A 15,532-nucleotide genomic window follows, 5' to 3' on the forward strand; every position below is an offset into this window, starting at 1 on the left:
GAGTAGACCATACAGCCCGTTGAACCTGCTCTGCCATTCAATACGATCATGGATGATCTTTGGCTTCAACTCCACTTGCCCGCCCACTCCCCATATCCCTTGATTCCACGAGACACCCAAAATCTGTCTATCTCAGCCTTAAATATATTCAATGATGGAGCATCCACAACCCTCTAGGATAGAGAATTCTAAAGATTTACAACCCTCTGAATGAAGAAATTGCTCCTCATCTCAGTCCTAAATGATTGTCCTCTTATCCTGAGATTGTGCCCCAGTGTTCTAGATTCCCCAGCCAGGGGAAACAACCTCTCAGTGTCTTCCCTGTCAAGCCCCTTCACAAACTTGTATGTTTCAATGAAATCACCTCTCATTCTTCTAAACTCCAGAGAATAGAGGCCCAGTTTACTCAGCCTGTCATCATTGGACAATTCTCTCATCTGAGGAACCAATCTAGTGAACCTGCGCTGTACTGCCTCCAAGGCATGTGTATCCTCCCTTAAATTCAGAGACCAAAACTGCACACAGTATTTCAGTTCTGATCTCGCCAAAACCCTGCACAACTGGAGCAAGACCTCTTTATTCTTGTACCTCAATCCCTGGCAATAAAGGCCAACATGCCATTTGCCTTCCTAATTGCTTGCTGTACCTGCATGCTAACTCTCTGTGTTCCTTGTACAAGTACACCCAAGTCCCTCTGAACATCAACATTTACAAGTTTCGCCTTTTAAAAAGTATTCTGCTTTTCTACTATGACCAAAGTGAATAATATCACACTTCCCCACATTATATTCCATCTGCCCCCTTGTTGCCCACTCACTTAAATTGTCTATATCTCTTTGCAGCCTCTTTGTGTCCTCACAGCTGTAATTCTTGTGTTTGGTTCTTGTGTACTCGGACTATCACTTCACAAGAACATAATGGGAGCAAGAGTAGGCCATTCGGCCCCTTGAGCCTGCTTTGCCATTCAATAAGATCATGGCTGATCTGATCGTGGCGTCAACTCCACTTTCCTGCCTGATCCCCATAATCCTTGACTCTGTGGTAGATCAAAAATCAGCCTCCACTGCTCTCTGAGGTAGAGAATTCCAAAGATTAACAAACCTCTGAGAGAAGAAATTCCTCCTCAATTCCATCTTAAATCGCAGGAATCAACCTAGTGAACCTTCTCTGAACTGCCTCCAATTCAAGTATATCACAGAATCAGCTAGTCCCACTCCCCACCCTTTCCCCACAGCCTGCAAATATTTTCTCTTCAAATAATTATTCAATACCCTTTTGAAAACTAAGATTGAATCTGCCTACACCACACTCTCAGGCAGTGCATTCCAGGTCCTAATCACCCGCTGTCTGAAAAGCTTTTTCCTCATGTGGCCTTTGGTTCTTTTACCATTCACCTTAAATTGCTGTCCTTTGGTTCTCGACCCTTCCACCAACAGGAACACTTTCTCCCTATCTGCTTTGTCCAGACCCCTCATGATTTTGAACAACTCCATCAAATCTCCTCTCAAACTTCTCTGCTCTGAGGACAGCCCCAGCTTCTCCAATCTATCCATGTAACCAAAGTTCCTCATCCCTGGAACCATTCTCATGAATCTTTTCTGCACCCTCTCCAATGCCTTACATACAACCATATGAATTAGGAGGAGTAGGCCACATTTTTCACATATTTCCTAAAGTGTGGTGCCCAGAATTGGAGACACAAGAACACAAGAAATAGTAGTAGACCATATGGCCCATCGAGCCTGCTCCACCATCCAATACGATCATGGCTGATCTTGGGATTCAACTCCACTTTCCTGCCCGCTCCCCCTATCCCTTGATTCCCTGCGAGACCACAAATCTATCTATTCATGCCTTAAAGAATACTCCAGTTGAGGCTGAACCAGTGTTTTATAAAAGTTCACTGTAACTTCCTTGCTTTTGAACACTATGCCTCAATTTATAAAGCCCAAGATCCCATACGCCTTACATTTTCTAAACCTGCCGTGCTACCTGCAACAATTTGCGTACATGCACCCCAGGTCCCTTTGCTCCTCTCTTTTAGAGTTGTTTATTTTATATTTCTCCCATATCTTCACACTATCTTACCTATTTGAACATTCTTTTGTTCCTTTAATGCTTTTCCAATGCCTCACTGAGATGATTTTTATACCATAAGGTAATGACAGATCAGGAAGTCCACTTGGCCCATCGTAATTCACTTATTTACAGAGAGACCCAATAATTCCCATAGTTTTCATCCCCACTACTCTATCCAGATGTCCATTCCATTCATTGCTTGTTCTGTGTGTGAAGCATTTCCTGCCAATAATCCTAAATTTATTTATTTAGAGATACAGCACTGAAACAGGCCCTTCGGCCCACCGAGTCTGTGCCGACCAAGAACCACTCATTTATACTAACCTTAGAGTAATCCCATATTCCCTACCTCCTACCTACACTAGGGGCAATTTACAACAGCCAATTTTATCCCTTTTGCAAGATCACCTCAGACACCTCCTTTCCAGGTTGAAAAGCCTCAGTTTCTCCAACATAAATCAGACCCCTGATTTTGGGGATCAGCATGTGCATTTCTCTGCACTGTCTCCAGAGCTTGAATGTCTCCATGACTGGAACAGTATTCTAGGTAGGTCTGATCAGTCAGTTCCAACTCCTCTGGTGTCTGTTCCGACTGTAGCTCAACATTCTATTATTAATTGTTGCTCCGTATTGTTTGGACTGTTTGGCGTCAAGTTTACTAAAATCCATAGATCTCTTTCAACTTCACCGTTTGTTATTTCAACCCCATTCAAGGAGTATGAGTGTTGCCTATTTTTCCTTCCTTAGTGCAGTATTTTACACTTGTCCACATTAAATTTCTTTGACATTGTTCTGTCCATTTATCTGTTTTATCCACTTCATTCCGTAATTTCTGAATTATTCCTCTAAAACCTTGTCAGCTTGGTAACATCATCACTGAGTTTCTGAATCCAGGTCAGCGGTGTAAATTAGAAACACCTGTGGTCCCAATAACAAGCCCTAGGACACCCGCCTCCCCTCAACACAGCTCCTCGAACAAATACTCTTCATTTTCTATCCTTCAGCTAATTTCCTTACTCTGAAACGCACCAACAGATTTTTATTAAGCAGAACAGCAGCTTATATATGCAGGGCTCGGTGCTTAGCATGATTGGGTTGTAGTCAGGCAAAGCAGCTACTGGTGAAAATATGCACTTCTAACTGGGATGTAATATGCTGCGTCCTTAGGTAGTGACAATGCACTGAAATTACATGCCAAGGAGTATTAGTCTCAAAGTCATTCGTGAGGAACCCCTGGTAACTACTGGCCACCTGGCAAGGACTCAAACCCAGTCATCCAGTCACCAACTAGAGAGGGGGTAACAAGGTCATTAGACTCCCTTTGGTACTGAGATGGCTCTAAGATGACTTACCTGGTAATGGAAGTTTATAATCAAATCAACCCTCTACAGCAAGACTTGGTAATCCGGCCTGAGCCTGGTCTGCAATACCCCAAAGCACTGTTGATAATTGTTCAGTCAACCCCACTACTAATGGAACCTGGAGGGTAGATCAGTGGCTGGAAGTCCTTCAATTCAGCTGCCAATAACCCCGCAGGCAAATTCCCCAGCAGATAAAGTACCTCTAATATGCTGCACGGTTTTACTTGGTTAAAATCCAAAAGTAGCCCTGCACATGATTGGGCAATTCCCAGGCAAAGCCAAGAGGAAAACCTGCCTGCGGGTGTCTATGCACTAACCCCTGGGAGGGCCCACTCAACATTTCAGGATGGCAGCACTGCAAGCGGCCCTTGGGAACTGCTGACCAAGGATGGTACAAGTGCCAAAGGAGACTTGAGCCAAAACACGTTAGTGCTGGGGGGACAGGTTTGACGGACTGATGGCCAAGATTGAGATAAGATTTTTGTTCGGTAAAGGTACAAGAGATATGGAGCAAGGTGAATAAATGGAGTTGAGGTGCATACCAGTCATGATCTAATTGAAGGGTGGAACAGGCTTGAGGGACTGATGGCTCCCTCTTGCTCCTATCTTCTTAAATTCATGAGATTGTGGCCTTGCCTATGAATATCAACTATCAGCCAAGGAACGGAGAATACACACAAGAAAGGCAGTCCCAATATAATAACACATCATCACTGTATGTCAGTACAATAGATGTCATACCGCTTGTTAGGGTCAGTGAGGATGTCCAGAAGGCTCTTCATCTTACTTAGATCTTTCTTTCTGTCTGTAATACAGAGTGGTCAGTCTGTTAGATTGTTTTATGACAGAATCACGTGACAATGGCATTAGCATTTACACTAATGATAACTGTGTAACATGAAGGTGGAAGCTCACTACAACCATCAGCGAGGGGTTGGCCTCTGAAGTGACCTAGCAGGTAACTTAGTTGTACCAAACCGCTACCAGCAGTCAAGAGCCACCCTATTAGGGCAACTAGGGATGGGCAATAAGTTCTGGCCCTGCCAGTGATGCCCACATCCAGAGAATGAATTTGAAAAAAATGAAATCTAATCTCCTCTACACTTGGGGTCCACTCGCAGATGCACTTGCCAGCAGTGATGAATGGATAAGCCAACAGGAGAGGGACCCCTGACTGCATTCTCCCCTTGCTAGCCCAAAGACACTGAGGCCAATTATAGCTCCAGATATGCCCGGGCTGAGATCAGCTAGCTCAGCATAGACCGAGAATGGAAGCTGGCCCGTCTTGTTCTAGTGTACTATGAGCTATTTGGAAAGATTTTATGATAAATAACTAACATAACCCAGCCAAAACAAAACTTTATTACATGATAGTAAATTGGGAGGAAAAATCCTGCTACAAATCCAGGTTAGGGCCCCTCTGTACTATTCAGAGAAAATATTCTTTAAACCACCAACTTGCCATGACTTATGTGAGGAAACATCTCCAGGTTGCTCCAGACCTTCAGTCTAGGATCTGATCCCAATCACCAGGCAAGAATGTCATCTTTCAGGTATTAATACTCACCTTCATTTTTGTCTATTTTATTGATCATTCGCCTCAAAGGGTCGATGTACTTTGACAGCTGCTTCAGTTTGTCAAGGTATTGTTGTTCCTCAGTCTGTGTCCGACCAGCTGGGCTTGGAACTGAGCCTGGATTCACTGTAACACCAAAGGAGGACACTTAGCTTGGAGTCCTGAGCCTTTATAAACCAGTGTAGGAATTCACATCAACTATTTTCCCCACACACAGTAATGTTTCTGAAGCAGACATTAAATATATGGCTGGACTCAAAAACCTACACATCTGGCAGCTTGACAACAAGAGGCTAAGGGCCTGTGCCTGCTCTGGGACACAGTGTGTCACCGAGTGCTGGTGCCTGTTACAACAACTAATAGCCACAAAAAATAAAAATGGACCACAAACTTCAACAGTAAGAATTCCCTCTATCTGAGATTCCATCCCTATCCTCAGCGGACAGTGCCACTGTGTAATTGTTCCCAAATTTATACCGTTCTTTTTATCATATATGCTGGAGAGGGAACTCTCCTGTAACCTAAAAGATTATTTCTCAATAAACTTGGAGCATCAATCACGAAAGCTAACACGGTCGGAACATTACAGGAAGCAACAACTAATATCACCCAAGTACAAACCAGAAAGTCAGCAGACAGCGGTACAGATTATATTTGTCAGCCTTGGCTCAGTTCACAGCACCCTCACCCCTATCATAAGGTTCCAGTCCCAGTCCAGGACTGGAGCACATAATCTGGGCTGATGCTTCAGTGCAATACAGAGGGAAAGTAGCATTGTCGATTGGATGAGACATTAATATGAGGCCCCGTTTGAACTTTCAGGTGAACATAAAAGAATCTGTAGTACTATTTTAGGGACGTTCTCCCGGTGTCCAGGATAACATTACTCCCTCAACCATCATCACCAAAACAGATTATCTGGTTATTAATCCCTTTGCTGCTGGTGGGACCTTACTGTATACAAGTGAGCTGTCATGTTTCCATACTTTCCAATAGTGATGACGCTGTAAAAATACTTTATCGGGAGTCCTGTGCAAATGGATATCCTGAATCTCACTGGGGTACAGTTCCTGAAAGTGCTGACTCCACTGGGATACAGTTCCTGAAAGTGCTGACTCTCACTGGGATACAGTTCCTGAAAGTGCTGACTCCACTGGGATACAGTTCCTGAAAGTGCTGACTCTCACTGGGATACAGTTCCTGAAAGTGCTGACTCTCACTGGGGTACAGTTCCTGAAGGTGCTGAATCTCACTGGGATACAGTTCCTGAAGGTGCTGACTCTCACTGGGGTACAGTTCCTGAAGGCGCTGACTCTCACTGGGATACAGTTCCTGAAGGTGCTGACTCTCACTGGGGTACAGTTCCTCAAGGTGCTGACTCTCACTGGGATACATTTCCTGAAAGTGCTGACTCTCACTGGGGTACAGTTCTTGAAGGTGCTGACTCTCATTGGGGAACAGTTCCTGAAGGTGCTGAATCTCATTGGGATACAGTTCCTGAAGGTGCTGACTCTCATTGGGATACAGTTCCTGAAGGTGCTGACACTTATTGGGGTACAGTTTCTGAAGGTGCTGACTCACTGGGATACAGTTCCTGAAGGTGCTGACTCTCATTGGGGAACAGTTCCTGAAGGTGCTGAATCTCATTGGGATACAGTTCCTGAAGGTGCTGACTCTCATTGGGATACAGTTCCTGAAAGGTGCTGACACTTATTGGGGTACAGTTTCTGAAGGTGCTGACTCACTGGGATACAGTTCCTGAAGGTGCTGACTCCACTGGGATACAGTTCCTGAAAGTGCTGACTCTCACTGGGATACAGTTCCTGAAAGTGCTGACTCTCACTGGGATACAGTTCCTGAAGGTGCTGAATCTCACTGGGATACAGTTCCTGAAGGTGCTGACTCTCACTGGGGTACAGTTCCTGAAGGCGCTGACTCTCACTGGGATACAGTTTCTGAAGGTGCTGACTCACTGGGATACAGTTCCTGAAGGTGCTGACTCTCATTGGGGAACAGTTCCTGAAGGTGCTGAATCTCATTGGGATACAGTTCTTGAAGGTGCTGACTCTCATTGGGGAACAGTTCCTGAAGGTGCTGAATCTCATTGGGATACAGTTCCTGAAGGTGCTGACTCTCATTGGGATACAGTTCCTGAAGGTGCTGAACCTCACTGGGATACAGTTCCTGAAGCTGCTGACTCCACTGGGATACAGTTCCTGAACGTGCTGACTCCACTGGGATACAGTTCCTGAAAGTGCTGACTCTCACTGGGGTACAGTTCCTGAAGGTGCTGAATCTCACTGGGGTACAGTTCCTGAAGGTGCTGAATCTCACTGGGGTACAGTTTCTGAAGGTGCTAACTCCAATGGGATACAGTTCCTGAAAGTGCTGACTCCACTGGGATACAGTTCCTGAAAGTGCTGACTCTCACTGGGATACAGTTCCTGAAAGTGCTGACTCCACTGGGATACAGTTCCTGAAAGTGCTGACTCTCACTGGGATACAGTTCCTGAAAGTGCTGACTCTCACTGGGGTACAGTTCCTGAAGGTGCTGACTCTCACTGGGATACAGTTCCTGAAGGTGCTGACTCTCACTGGGATACAGTTCCTGAAGGTGCTGACTCTCACTGGGGTACAGTTCCTGAAGGCGCTGACTCTCACTGGGATACAGTTCCTGAAGGTGCTGACTCTCACTGGGGTACAGTTCCTCAAGGTGCTGACTCTCACTGGGATACATTTCCTGAAAGTGCTGACTCTCATTGGGATACAGTTCCTGAAGGTGCTGACACTTATTGGGGTACAGTTCCTGAAGGTGCTGACTCACTGGGATACAGTTCCTGAAGGTGCTGACTCCACTGGGATACAGTTCCTGAAAGTGCTGACTCCACTGGGATACAGTTCCTGAAAGTGCTGACTCCACTGGGATACAGTTCCTGAAAGTGCTGACTCTCACTGGGATACAGTTCCTGAAAGTGCTGACTCTCACTGGGGTACAGTTCCTGAAGGTGCTGAATCTCACTGGGATACAGTTCCTGAAGGTGCTGACTCCACTGGGATACAGTTCCTGAAAGTGCTGACTCCACTGGGATACAGTTCCTGAAGGTGCTGACTCTCACTGGGGTACAGTTCCTGAAGGTGCTGAATCTCACTGGGGTACAGTTCCTGGAAGGTGCTGACTCCACTGGGATACAGTTCCTGAAAGTGCTGACTCCACTGGGATACAGTTCCTGAAAGTGCTGACTCTCACTGGGGTACAGTTCCTGAAGGTGCTGAATCTCACTGGGGTACAGTTCCTGAAGGTGCTGAATCTCACTGGGGTACAGTTCCTGAAGGTGCTGACTCCACTGGGATACAGTTCCTGAAAATGCTGACTCTCACTGGGGTACAGTTCCTGAAGGTGCTGAATCTCACTGGGGTACAGTTCCTGAAGGTGCTGACTCTCACTGGGATACAGTTCCTGAAAGTGCTGACTCCACTGGGATACAGTTCCTGAAAGTGCTGACTCTCACTGGGATACAGTTCCTGAAAGTGCTGACTCCACTGGGATACAGTTCCTGAAAGTGCTGACTCTCACTGGGATACAGTTCCTGAAAGTGCTGACTCTCACTGGGGTACAGTTCCTGAAGGTGCTGAACCTCACTGGGATACAGTTCCTGAAGCTGCTGACTCCACTGGGATAAGGTTCCTGAAAGTGCTGACTCCACTGGGATACAGTTCCTGAAAGTGCTGACTCTCACTGGGGTACAGTTCCTGAAGGTGCTGAATCTCACTGGGGTACAGTTTCTGAAGGTGCTGACTCCAATGGGATACAGTTCCTGAAAGTGCTGACTCCACTGGGATACAGTTCCTGAAAGTGCTGACTCTCACTGGGATACAGTTCCTGAAAGTGCTGACTCCACTGGGATACAGTTCCTGAAAGTGCTGACTCTCACTGGGATACAGTTCCTGAAAGTGCTGACTCTCACTGGGGTACAGTTCCTGAAGGTGCTGACTCTCACTGGGATACAGTTCCTGAAGGTGCTGACTCTCACTGGGATACAGTTCCTGAAGGTGCTGACTCTCACTGGGGTACAGTTCCTGAAGGCGCTGACTCTCACTGGGATACAGTTCCTGAAGGTGCTGACTCTCACTGGGGTACAGTTCCTCAAGGTGCTGACTCTCACTGGGATACATTTCCTGAAAGTGCTGACTCTCATTGGGATACAGTTCCTGAAGGTGCTGACACTTATTGGGGTACAGTTCCTGAAGGTGCTGACTCACTGGGATACAGTTCCTGAAGGTGCTGACTCCACTGGGATACAGTTCCTGAAAGTGCTGACTCCACTGGGATACAGTTCCTGAAAGTGCTGACTCCACTGGGATACAGTTCCTGAAAGTGCTGACTCTCACTGGGATACAGTTCCTGAAAGTGCTGACTCTCACTGGGGTACAGTTCCTGAAGGTGCTGAATCTCACTGGGATACAGTTCCTGAAGGTGCTGACTCCACTGGGATACAGTTCCTGAAAGTGCTGACTCCACTGGGATACAGTTCCTGAAGGTGCTGACTCTCACTGGGGTACAGTTCCTGAAGGTGCTGAATCTCACTGGGGTACAGTTCCTGAAGGTGCTGACTCCACTGGGATACAGTTCCTGAAAGTGCTGACTCCACTGGGATACAGTTCCTGAAAGTGCTGACTCTCACTGGGGTACAGTTCCTGAAGGTGCTGAATCTCACTGGGGTACAGTTCCTGAAGGTGCTGAATCTCACTGGGGTACAGTTCCTGAAGGTGCTGACTCCACTGGCATACAGTTCCTGAAAGTGCTGACTCCACTGGGATACAGTTCCTGAAAATGCTGACTCTCACTGGGGTACAGTTCCTGAAGGTGCTGAATCTCACTGGGGTACAGTTCCTGAAGGTGCTGACTCTCACTGGGATACAGTTCCTGAAAGTGCTGACTCCACTGGGATACAGTTCCTGAAAGTGCTGACTCTCACTGGGATACAGTTCCTGAAAGTGCTGATTCTCACTGGGGTACAGTTCCTGAAGGTGCTGAATCTCACTGGGGTACAGTTCCTGAAGGTGCTGAATCTCACTGGGGTACAGTTCCTGAAGGTGCTGACTCTCACTGGGGTACAGTTCCTGAAGGTGCTGAATCTCACTGGGGTACAGTTCCTGAAAGTGCTGACTCTCACTGGGATACAGTTCCTGAAAGTGCTGACTCTCACTGGGGTACAGTTCCTGAAGGTGCTGAATCTCACTGGGGTACAGTTCCTGAATGTGCTGAATCTCACTGGGGTACAGTTCCTGAAGTTGCTGACTCTCACTGGGGTACAGTTCCTGAAAGTGCTGACTCTCACTGGGATACAGTTCCTGAAAGTGCTGACTCTCACTAGGGTACAGTTCCTGAAGGTGCTGAATCTCACTGGGGTACAGTTCCTGAAGGTGCTGAATCTCACTGGGGTACAGTTCCTGAAGGTGCTGACTCTCACTGGGATACAGTTCCTGAAAGTGCTGACTCTCACTGGGATACAGTTCCTGAAAGTGCTGACTCTCACTGGGGTACAGTTCCTGAAGGTGCTGAATCTCACTGGGGTACAGTTCCTGAAGGTGCTGACTCTCACTGGGGTACAGTTCCTGAAGGTGCTGAATCTCACTGGGGTACAGTTCCTGAAGGTGCTGACTCCACTGGGATCCAGTTCCTGAAAGTGCTGACTCTCACTGGGGTACAGTTCCTGAAGGTGCTGAATCTCACTGGGGTACAGTTCCTGAAGGTGCTGACTCCACTGGGATACAGTTCCTGAAAGTGCTGACTCTCACTGGGGTACAGTTCCTGAAGGTGCTGAATCTCACTGGGGTACAGTTCCTGAAGGTGCTGACTCCACTGGGATACAGTTCCTGAAAGTGCTGACTCTCACTGGGGTACAGTTCCTGAAGGTGCTGACTCTCACTGGGGTACAGTTCCTGAAAGTGCTGACTCTCACTGGGGTACAGTTCCTGAAAGTGCTGACTCTCACTGGGGTACAGTTCCTGAAGGTGCTGACTCCACTGGGATACAGTTCCTGAAAGTGCTGACTCTCACTGGGGTACAGTTCCTGAAGGTGCTGACTCTCAATGGTGTACAGTTCCTGAAGGTGCTGACTCCACTGGGATACAGTTCCTGAAAGTGCTGACTCCACTGGGATACAGTTCCTGAAAGTGCTGACTCTCACTGGGGTACAGTTCCTGAAGGTGCTGAATCTCACTGGGGTACAGTTCCTGAAGGTGCTGAATCTCACTGGGGTACAGTTCCTGAAGGTGCTGACTCCACTGGCATACAGTTCCTGAAAGTGCTGACTCCACTGGGATACAGTTCCTGAAAATGCTGACTCTCACTGGGGTACAGTTCCTGAAGGTGCTGAATCTCACTGGGATACAGTTCCTGAAGGTGCTGACTCTCACTGGGATACAGTTCCTGAAAGTGCTGACTCCACTGGGATACAGTTCCTGAAAGTGCTGACTCTCACTGGGATACAGTTCCTGAAAGTGCTGACTCCACTGGGATACAGTTCCTGAAAGTGCTGACTCTCACTGGGATACAGTTCCTGAAGGTGCTGAATCTCACTGGGGTACAGTTCCTGAAGGTGCTGACTCCACTGGCATACAGTTCCTGAAAGTGCTGACTCCACTGGGATACAGTTCCTGAAAATGCTGACTCTCACTGGGGTACAGTTCCTGAAGGTGCTGAATCTCACTGGGGTACAGTTCCTGAAGGTGCTGACTCTCACTGGGATACAGTTCCTGAAAGTGCTGACTCCACTGGGATACAGTTCCTGAAAGTGCTGACTCTCACTGGGATACAGTTCCTGAAAGTGCTGATTCTCACTGGGGTACAGTTCCTGAAGGTGCTGAATCTCACTGGGGTACAGTTCCTGAAGGTGCTGAATCTCACTGGGGTACAGTTCCTGAAGGTGCTGACTCTCACTGGGGTACAGTTCCTGAAGGTGCTGAATCTCACTGGGGTACAGTTCCTGAAAGTGCTGACTCTCACTGGGATACAGTTCCTGAAAGTGCTGACTCTCACTGGGGTACAGTTCCTGAAGGTGCTGAATCTCACTGGGGTACAGTTCCTGAATGTGCTGAATCTCACTGGGGTACAGTTCCTGAAGTTGCTGACTCTCACTGGGGTACAGTTCCTGAAAGTGCTGACTCTCACTGGGATACAGTTCCTGAAAGTGCTGACTCTCACTAGGGTACAGTTCCTGAAGGTGCTGAATCTCACTGGGGTACAGTTCCTGAAGGTGCTGAATCTCACTGGGGTACAGTTCCTGAAGGTGCTGACTCTCACTGGGATACAGTTCCTGAAAGTGCTGACTCTCACTGGGATACAGTTCCTGAAAGTGCTGACTCTCACTGGGGTACAGTTCCTGAAGGTGCTGAATCTCACTGGGGTACAGTTCCTGAAGGTGCTGACTCTCACTGGGGTACAGTTCCTGAAGGTGCTGAATCTCACTGGGGTACAGTTCCTGAAGGTGCTGACTCCACTGGGATCCAGTTCCTGAAAGTGCTGACTCTCACTGGGGTACAGTTCCTGAAGGTGCTGAATCTCACTGGGGTACAGTTCCTGAAGGTGCTGACTCCACTGGGATACAGTTCCTGAAAGTGCTGACTCTCACTGGGGTACAGTTCCTGAAGGTGCTGAATCTCACTGGGGTACAGTTCCTGAAGGTGCTGACTCCACTGGGATACAGTTCCTGAAAGTACTGACTCTCACTGGGGTACAGTTCCTGAAGGTGCTGACTCTCACTGGGGTACAGTTCCTGAAAGTGCTGACTCTCACTGGGGTACAGTTCCTGAAAGTGCTGACTCTCACTGGGGTACAGTTCCTGAAGGTGCTGACTCCACTGGGATACAGTTCCTGAAAGTGCTGACTCTCACTGGGGTACAGTTCCTGAAGGTGCTGACTCTCAATGGTGTACAGTTCCTGAAGGTGCTGACTCCACTGGGATACAGTTCCTGAAAGTGCTGACTCCACTGGGATACAGTTCCTGAAAGTGCTGACTCTCACTGGGGTACAGTTCCTGAAGGTGCTGAATCTCACTGGGGTACAGTTCCTGAAGGTGCTGAATCTCACTGGGGTACAGTTCCTGAAGGTGCTGACTCCACTGGCATACAGTTTCTGAAAGTGCTGACTCCACTGGGATACAGTTCCTGAAAATGCTGACTCTCACTGGGGTACAGTTCCTGAAGGTGCTGAATCTCACTGGGGTACAGTTCCTGAAGGTGCTGACTCTCACTGGGATACAGTTCCTGAAAGTGCTGACTCCACTGGGATACAGTTCCTGAAAGTGCTGACTCTCACTGGGATACAGTTCCTGAAAGTGCTGACTCCACTGGGATACAGTTCCTGAAAGTGCTGACTCTCACTGGGATACAGTTCCTGAAAGTGCTGACTCTCACTGGGGTACAGTTCCTGAAGGTGCTGAACCTCACTGGGATACAGTTCCTGAAGCTGCTGACTCCACTGGGATACAGTTCCTGAAAGTGCTGACTCCACTGGGATACAGTTCCTGAAAGTGCTGACTCTCACTGGGGTACAGTTCCTGAAGGTGCTGAATCTCACTGGGGTACAGTTTCTGAAGGTGCTGACTCCAATGGGATACAGTTCCTGAAAGTGCTGACTCCACTGGGATACAGTTCCTGAAAGTGCTGACTCTCACTGGGATACAGTTCCTGAAAGTGCTGACTCCACTGGGATACAGTTCCTGAAAGTGCTGACTCTCACTGGGATACAGTTCCTGAAAGTGCTGACTCTCACTGGGGTACAGTTCCTGAAGGTGCTGACTCTCACTGGGATACAGTTCCTGAAGGTGCTGACTCTCACTGGGATACAGTTCCTGAAGGTGCTGACTCTCACTGGGGTACAGTTCCTGAAGGCGCTGACTCTCACTGGGATACAGTTCCTGAAGGTGCTGACTCTCACTGGGGTACAGTTCCTCAAGGTGCTGACTCTCACTGGGATACATTTCCTGAAAGTGCTGACTCTCATTGGGATACAGTTCCTGAAGGTGCTGACACTTATTGGGGTACAGTTCCTGAAGGTGCTGACTCACTGGGATACAGTTCCTGAAAGTGCTGACTCCACTGGGATACAGTTCCTGAAAGTGCTGACTCTCACTGGGATACAGTTCCTGAAAGTGCTGACTCTCACTGGGGTACAGTTCCTGAAGGTGCTGAATCTCACTGGGATACAGTTCCTGAAGGTGCTGACTCCACTGGGATACAGTTCCTGAAAGTGCTGACTCCACTGGGATACAGTTCCTGAAGGTGCTGACTCTCACTGGGGTACAGTTCCTGAAGGTGCTGAATCTCACTGGGGTACAGTTCCTGAAGGTGCTGAATCTCACTGGGGTACAGTTCCTGAAGGTGCTGAATCTCACTGGGGTACAGTTCCTGAAGGTGCTGACTCCACTGGCATACAGTTCCTGAAAGTGCTGACTCCACTGGGATACAGTTCCTGAAAATGCTGACTCTCACTGGGGTACAGTTCCTGAAGGTGCTGAATCTCACTGGGGTACAGTTCCTGAAGGTGCTGACTCTCACTGGGATACAGTTCCTGAAAGTGCTGACTCCACTGGGATACAGTTCCTGAAAGTGCTGACTCTCACTGGGATACAGTTCCTGAAAGTGCTGATTCTCACTGGGGTACAGTTCCTGAAGGTGCTGAATCTCACTGGGGTACAGTTCCTGAAGGTGCTGAATCTCACTGGGGTACAGTTCCTGAAGGTGCTGACTCTCACTGGGGTACAGTTCCTGAAGGTGCTGAATCTCACTGGGGTACAGTTCCTGAAAGTGCTGACTCTCACTGGGATACAGTTCCTGAAAGTGCTGACTCTCACTGGGGTACAGTTCCTGAAGGTGCTGAATCTCACTGGGGTACAGTTCCTGAATGTGCTGAATCTCACTGGGGTACAGTTCCTGAAGTTGCTGACTCTCACTGGGGTACAGTTCCTGAAAGTGCTGACTCTCACTGGGATACAGTTCCTGAAAGTGCTGACTCTCACTGGGGTACAGTTCCTGAAGGTGCTGAATCTCACTGGGGTACAGTTCCTGAAGGTGCTGAATCTCACTGGGGTACAGTTCCTGAAGGTGCTGACTCTCACTGGGATACAGTTCCTGAAAGTGCTGACTCTCACTGGGATACAGTTCCTGAAAGTGCTGACTCTCACTGGGGTACAGTTCCTGAAGGTGCTGAATCTCACTGGGGTACAGTTCCTGAAGGTGCTGACTCTCACTGGGGTACAGTTCCTGAAGGTGCTGAATCTCACTGGGGTACAGTTCCTGAAGGTGCTGACTCCACTGGGATCCAGTTTCTGAAAGTGCTGACTCTCACTGGGGTACAGTTCCTGAAGGTGCTGAATCTCACTGGGGTACAGTTCCTGAAGGTGCTGACTCCACTGGGATACAGTTCCTGAAAGTGCTGACTCTCACTGGGGTACAGTTCCTGAAGGTGCTGAATCTCACTGGGGTACAGTTCCTGAAGGTGCTGACTCCACTG

General features: G+C 48.0%; 1 protein-coding gene across 4 annotated transcripts in view; it reads right to left on the reverse strand.

The window, feature by feature from the left end:
• The window catches only part of med15 (mediator complex subunit 15), a 219,181-nt gene that overhangs the window by 53,314 nt on the left and 150,335 nt on the right, over positions 1-15,532 (reverse strand). For all 4 annotated transcript variants that reach the window (XM_068055440.1, XM_068055438.1, XM_068055439.1 and 1 more), the window contains 2 exons: positions 5,008-5,142; positions 4,182-4,245 (listed from right to left, as the gene is read on the reverse strand). In XM_068055440.1, coding sequence (XP_067911541.1) covers positions 4,182-4,245; positions 5,008-5,142 — 199 coding nt within the window. The remainder of the gene's footprint in view (positions 1-4,181; positions 4,246-5,007; positions 5,143-15,532) is intronic.

The sequence above is a fragment of the Heterodontus francisci genome, chromosome 23, assembly GCF_036365525.1.
Source record: "Heterodontus francisci isolate sHetFra1 chromosome 23, sHetFra1.hap1, whole genome shotgun sequence".
Lineage (NCBI taxonomy): Eukaryota > Metazoa > Chordata > Chondrichthyes > Heterodontiformes > Heterodontidae > Heterodontus > Heterodontus francisci.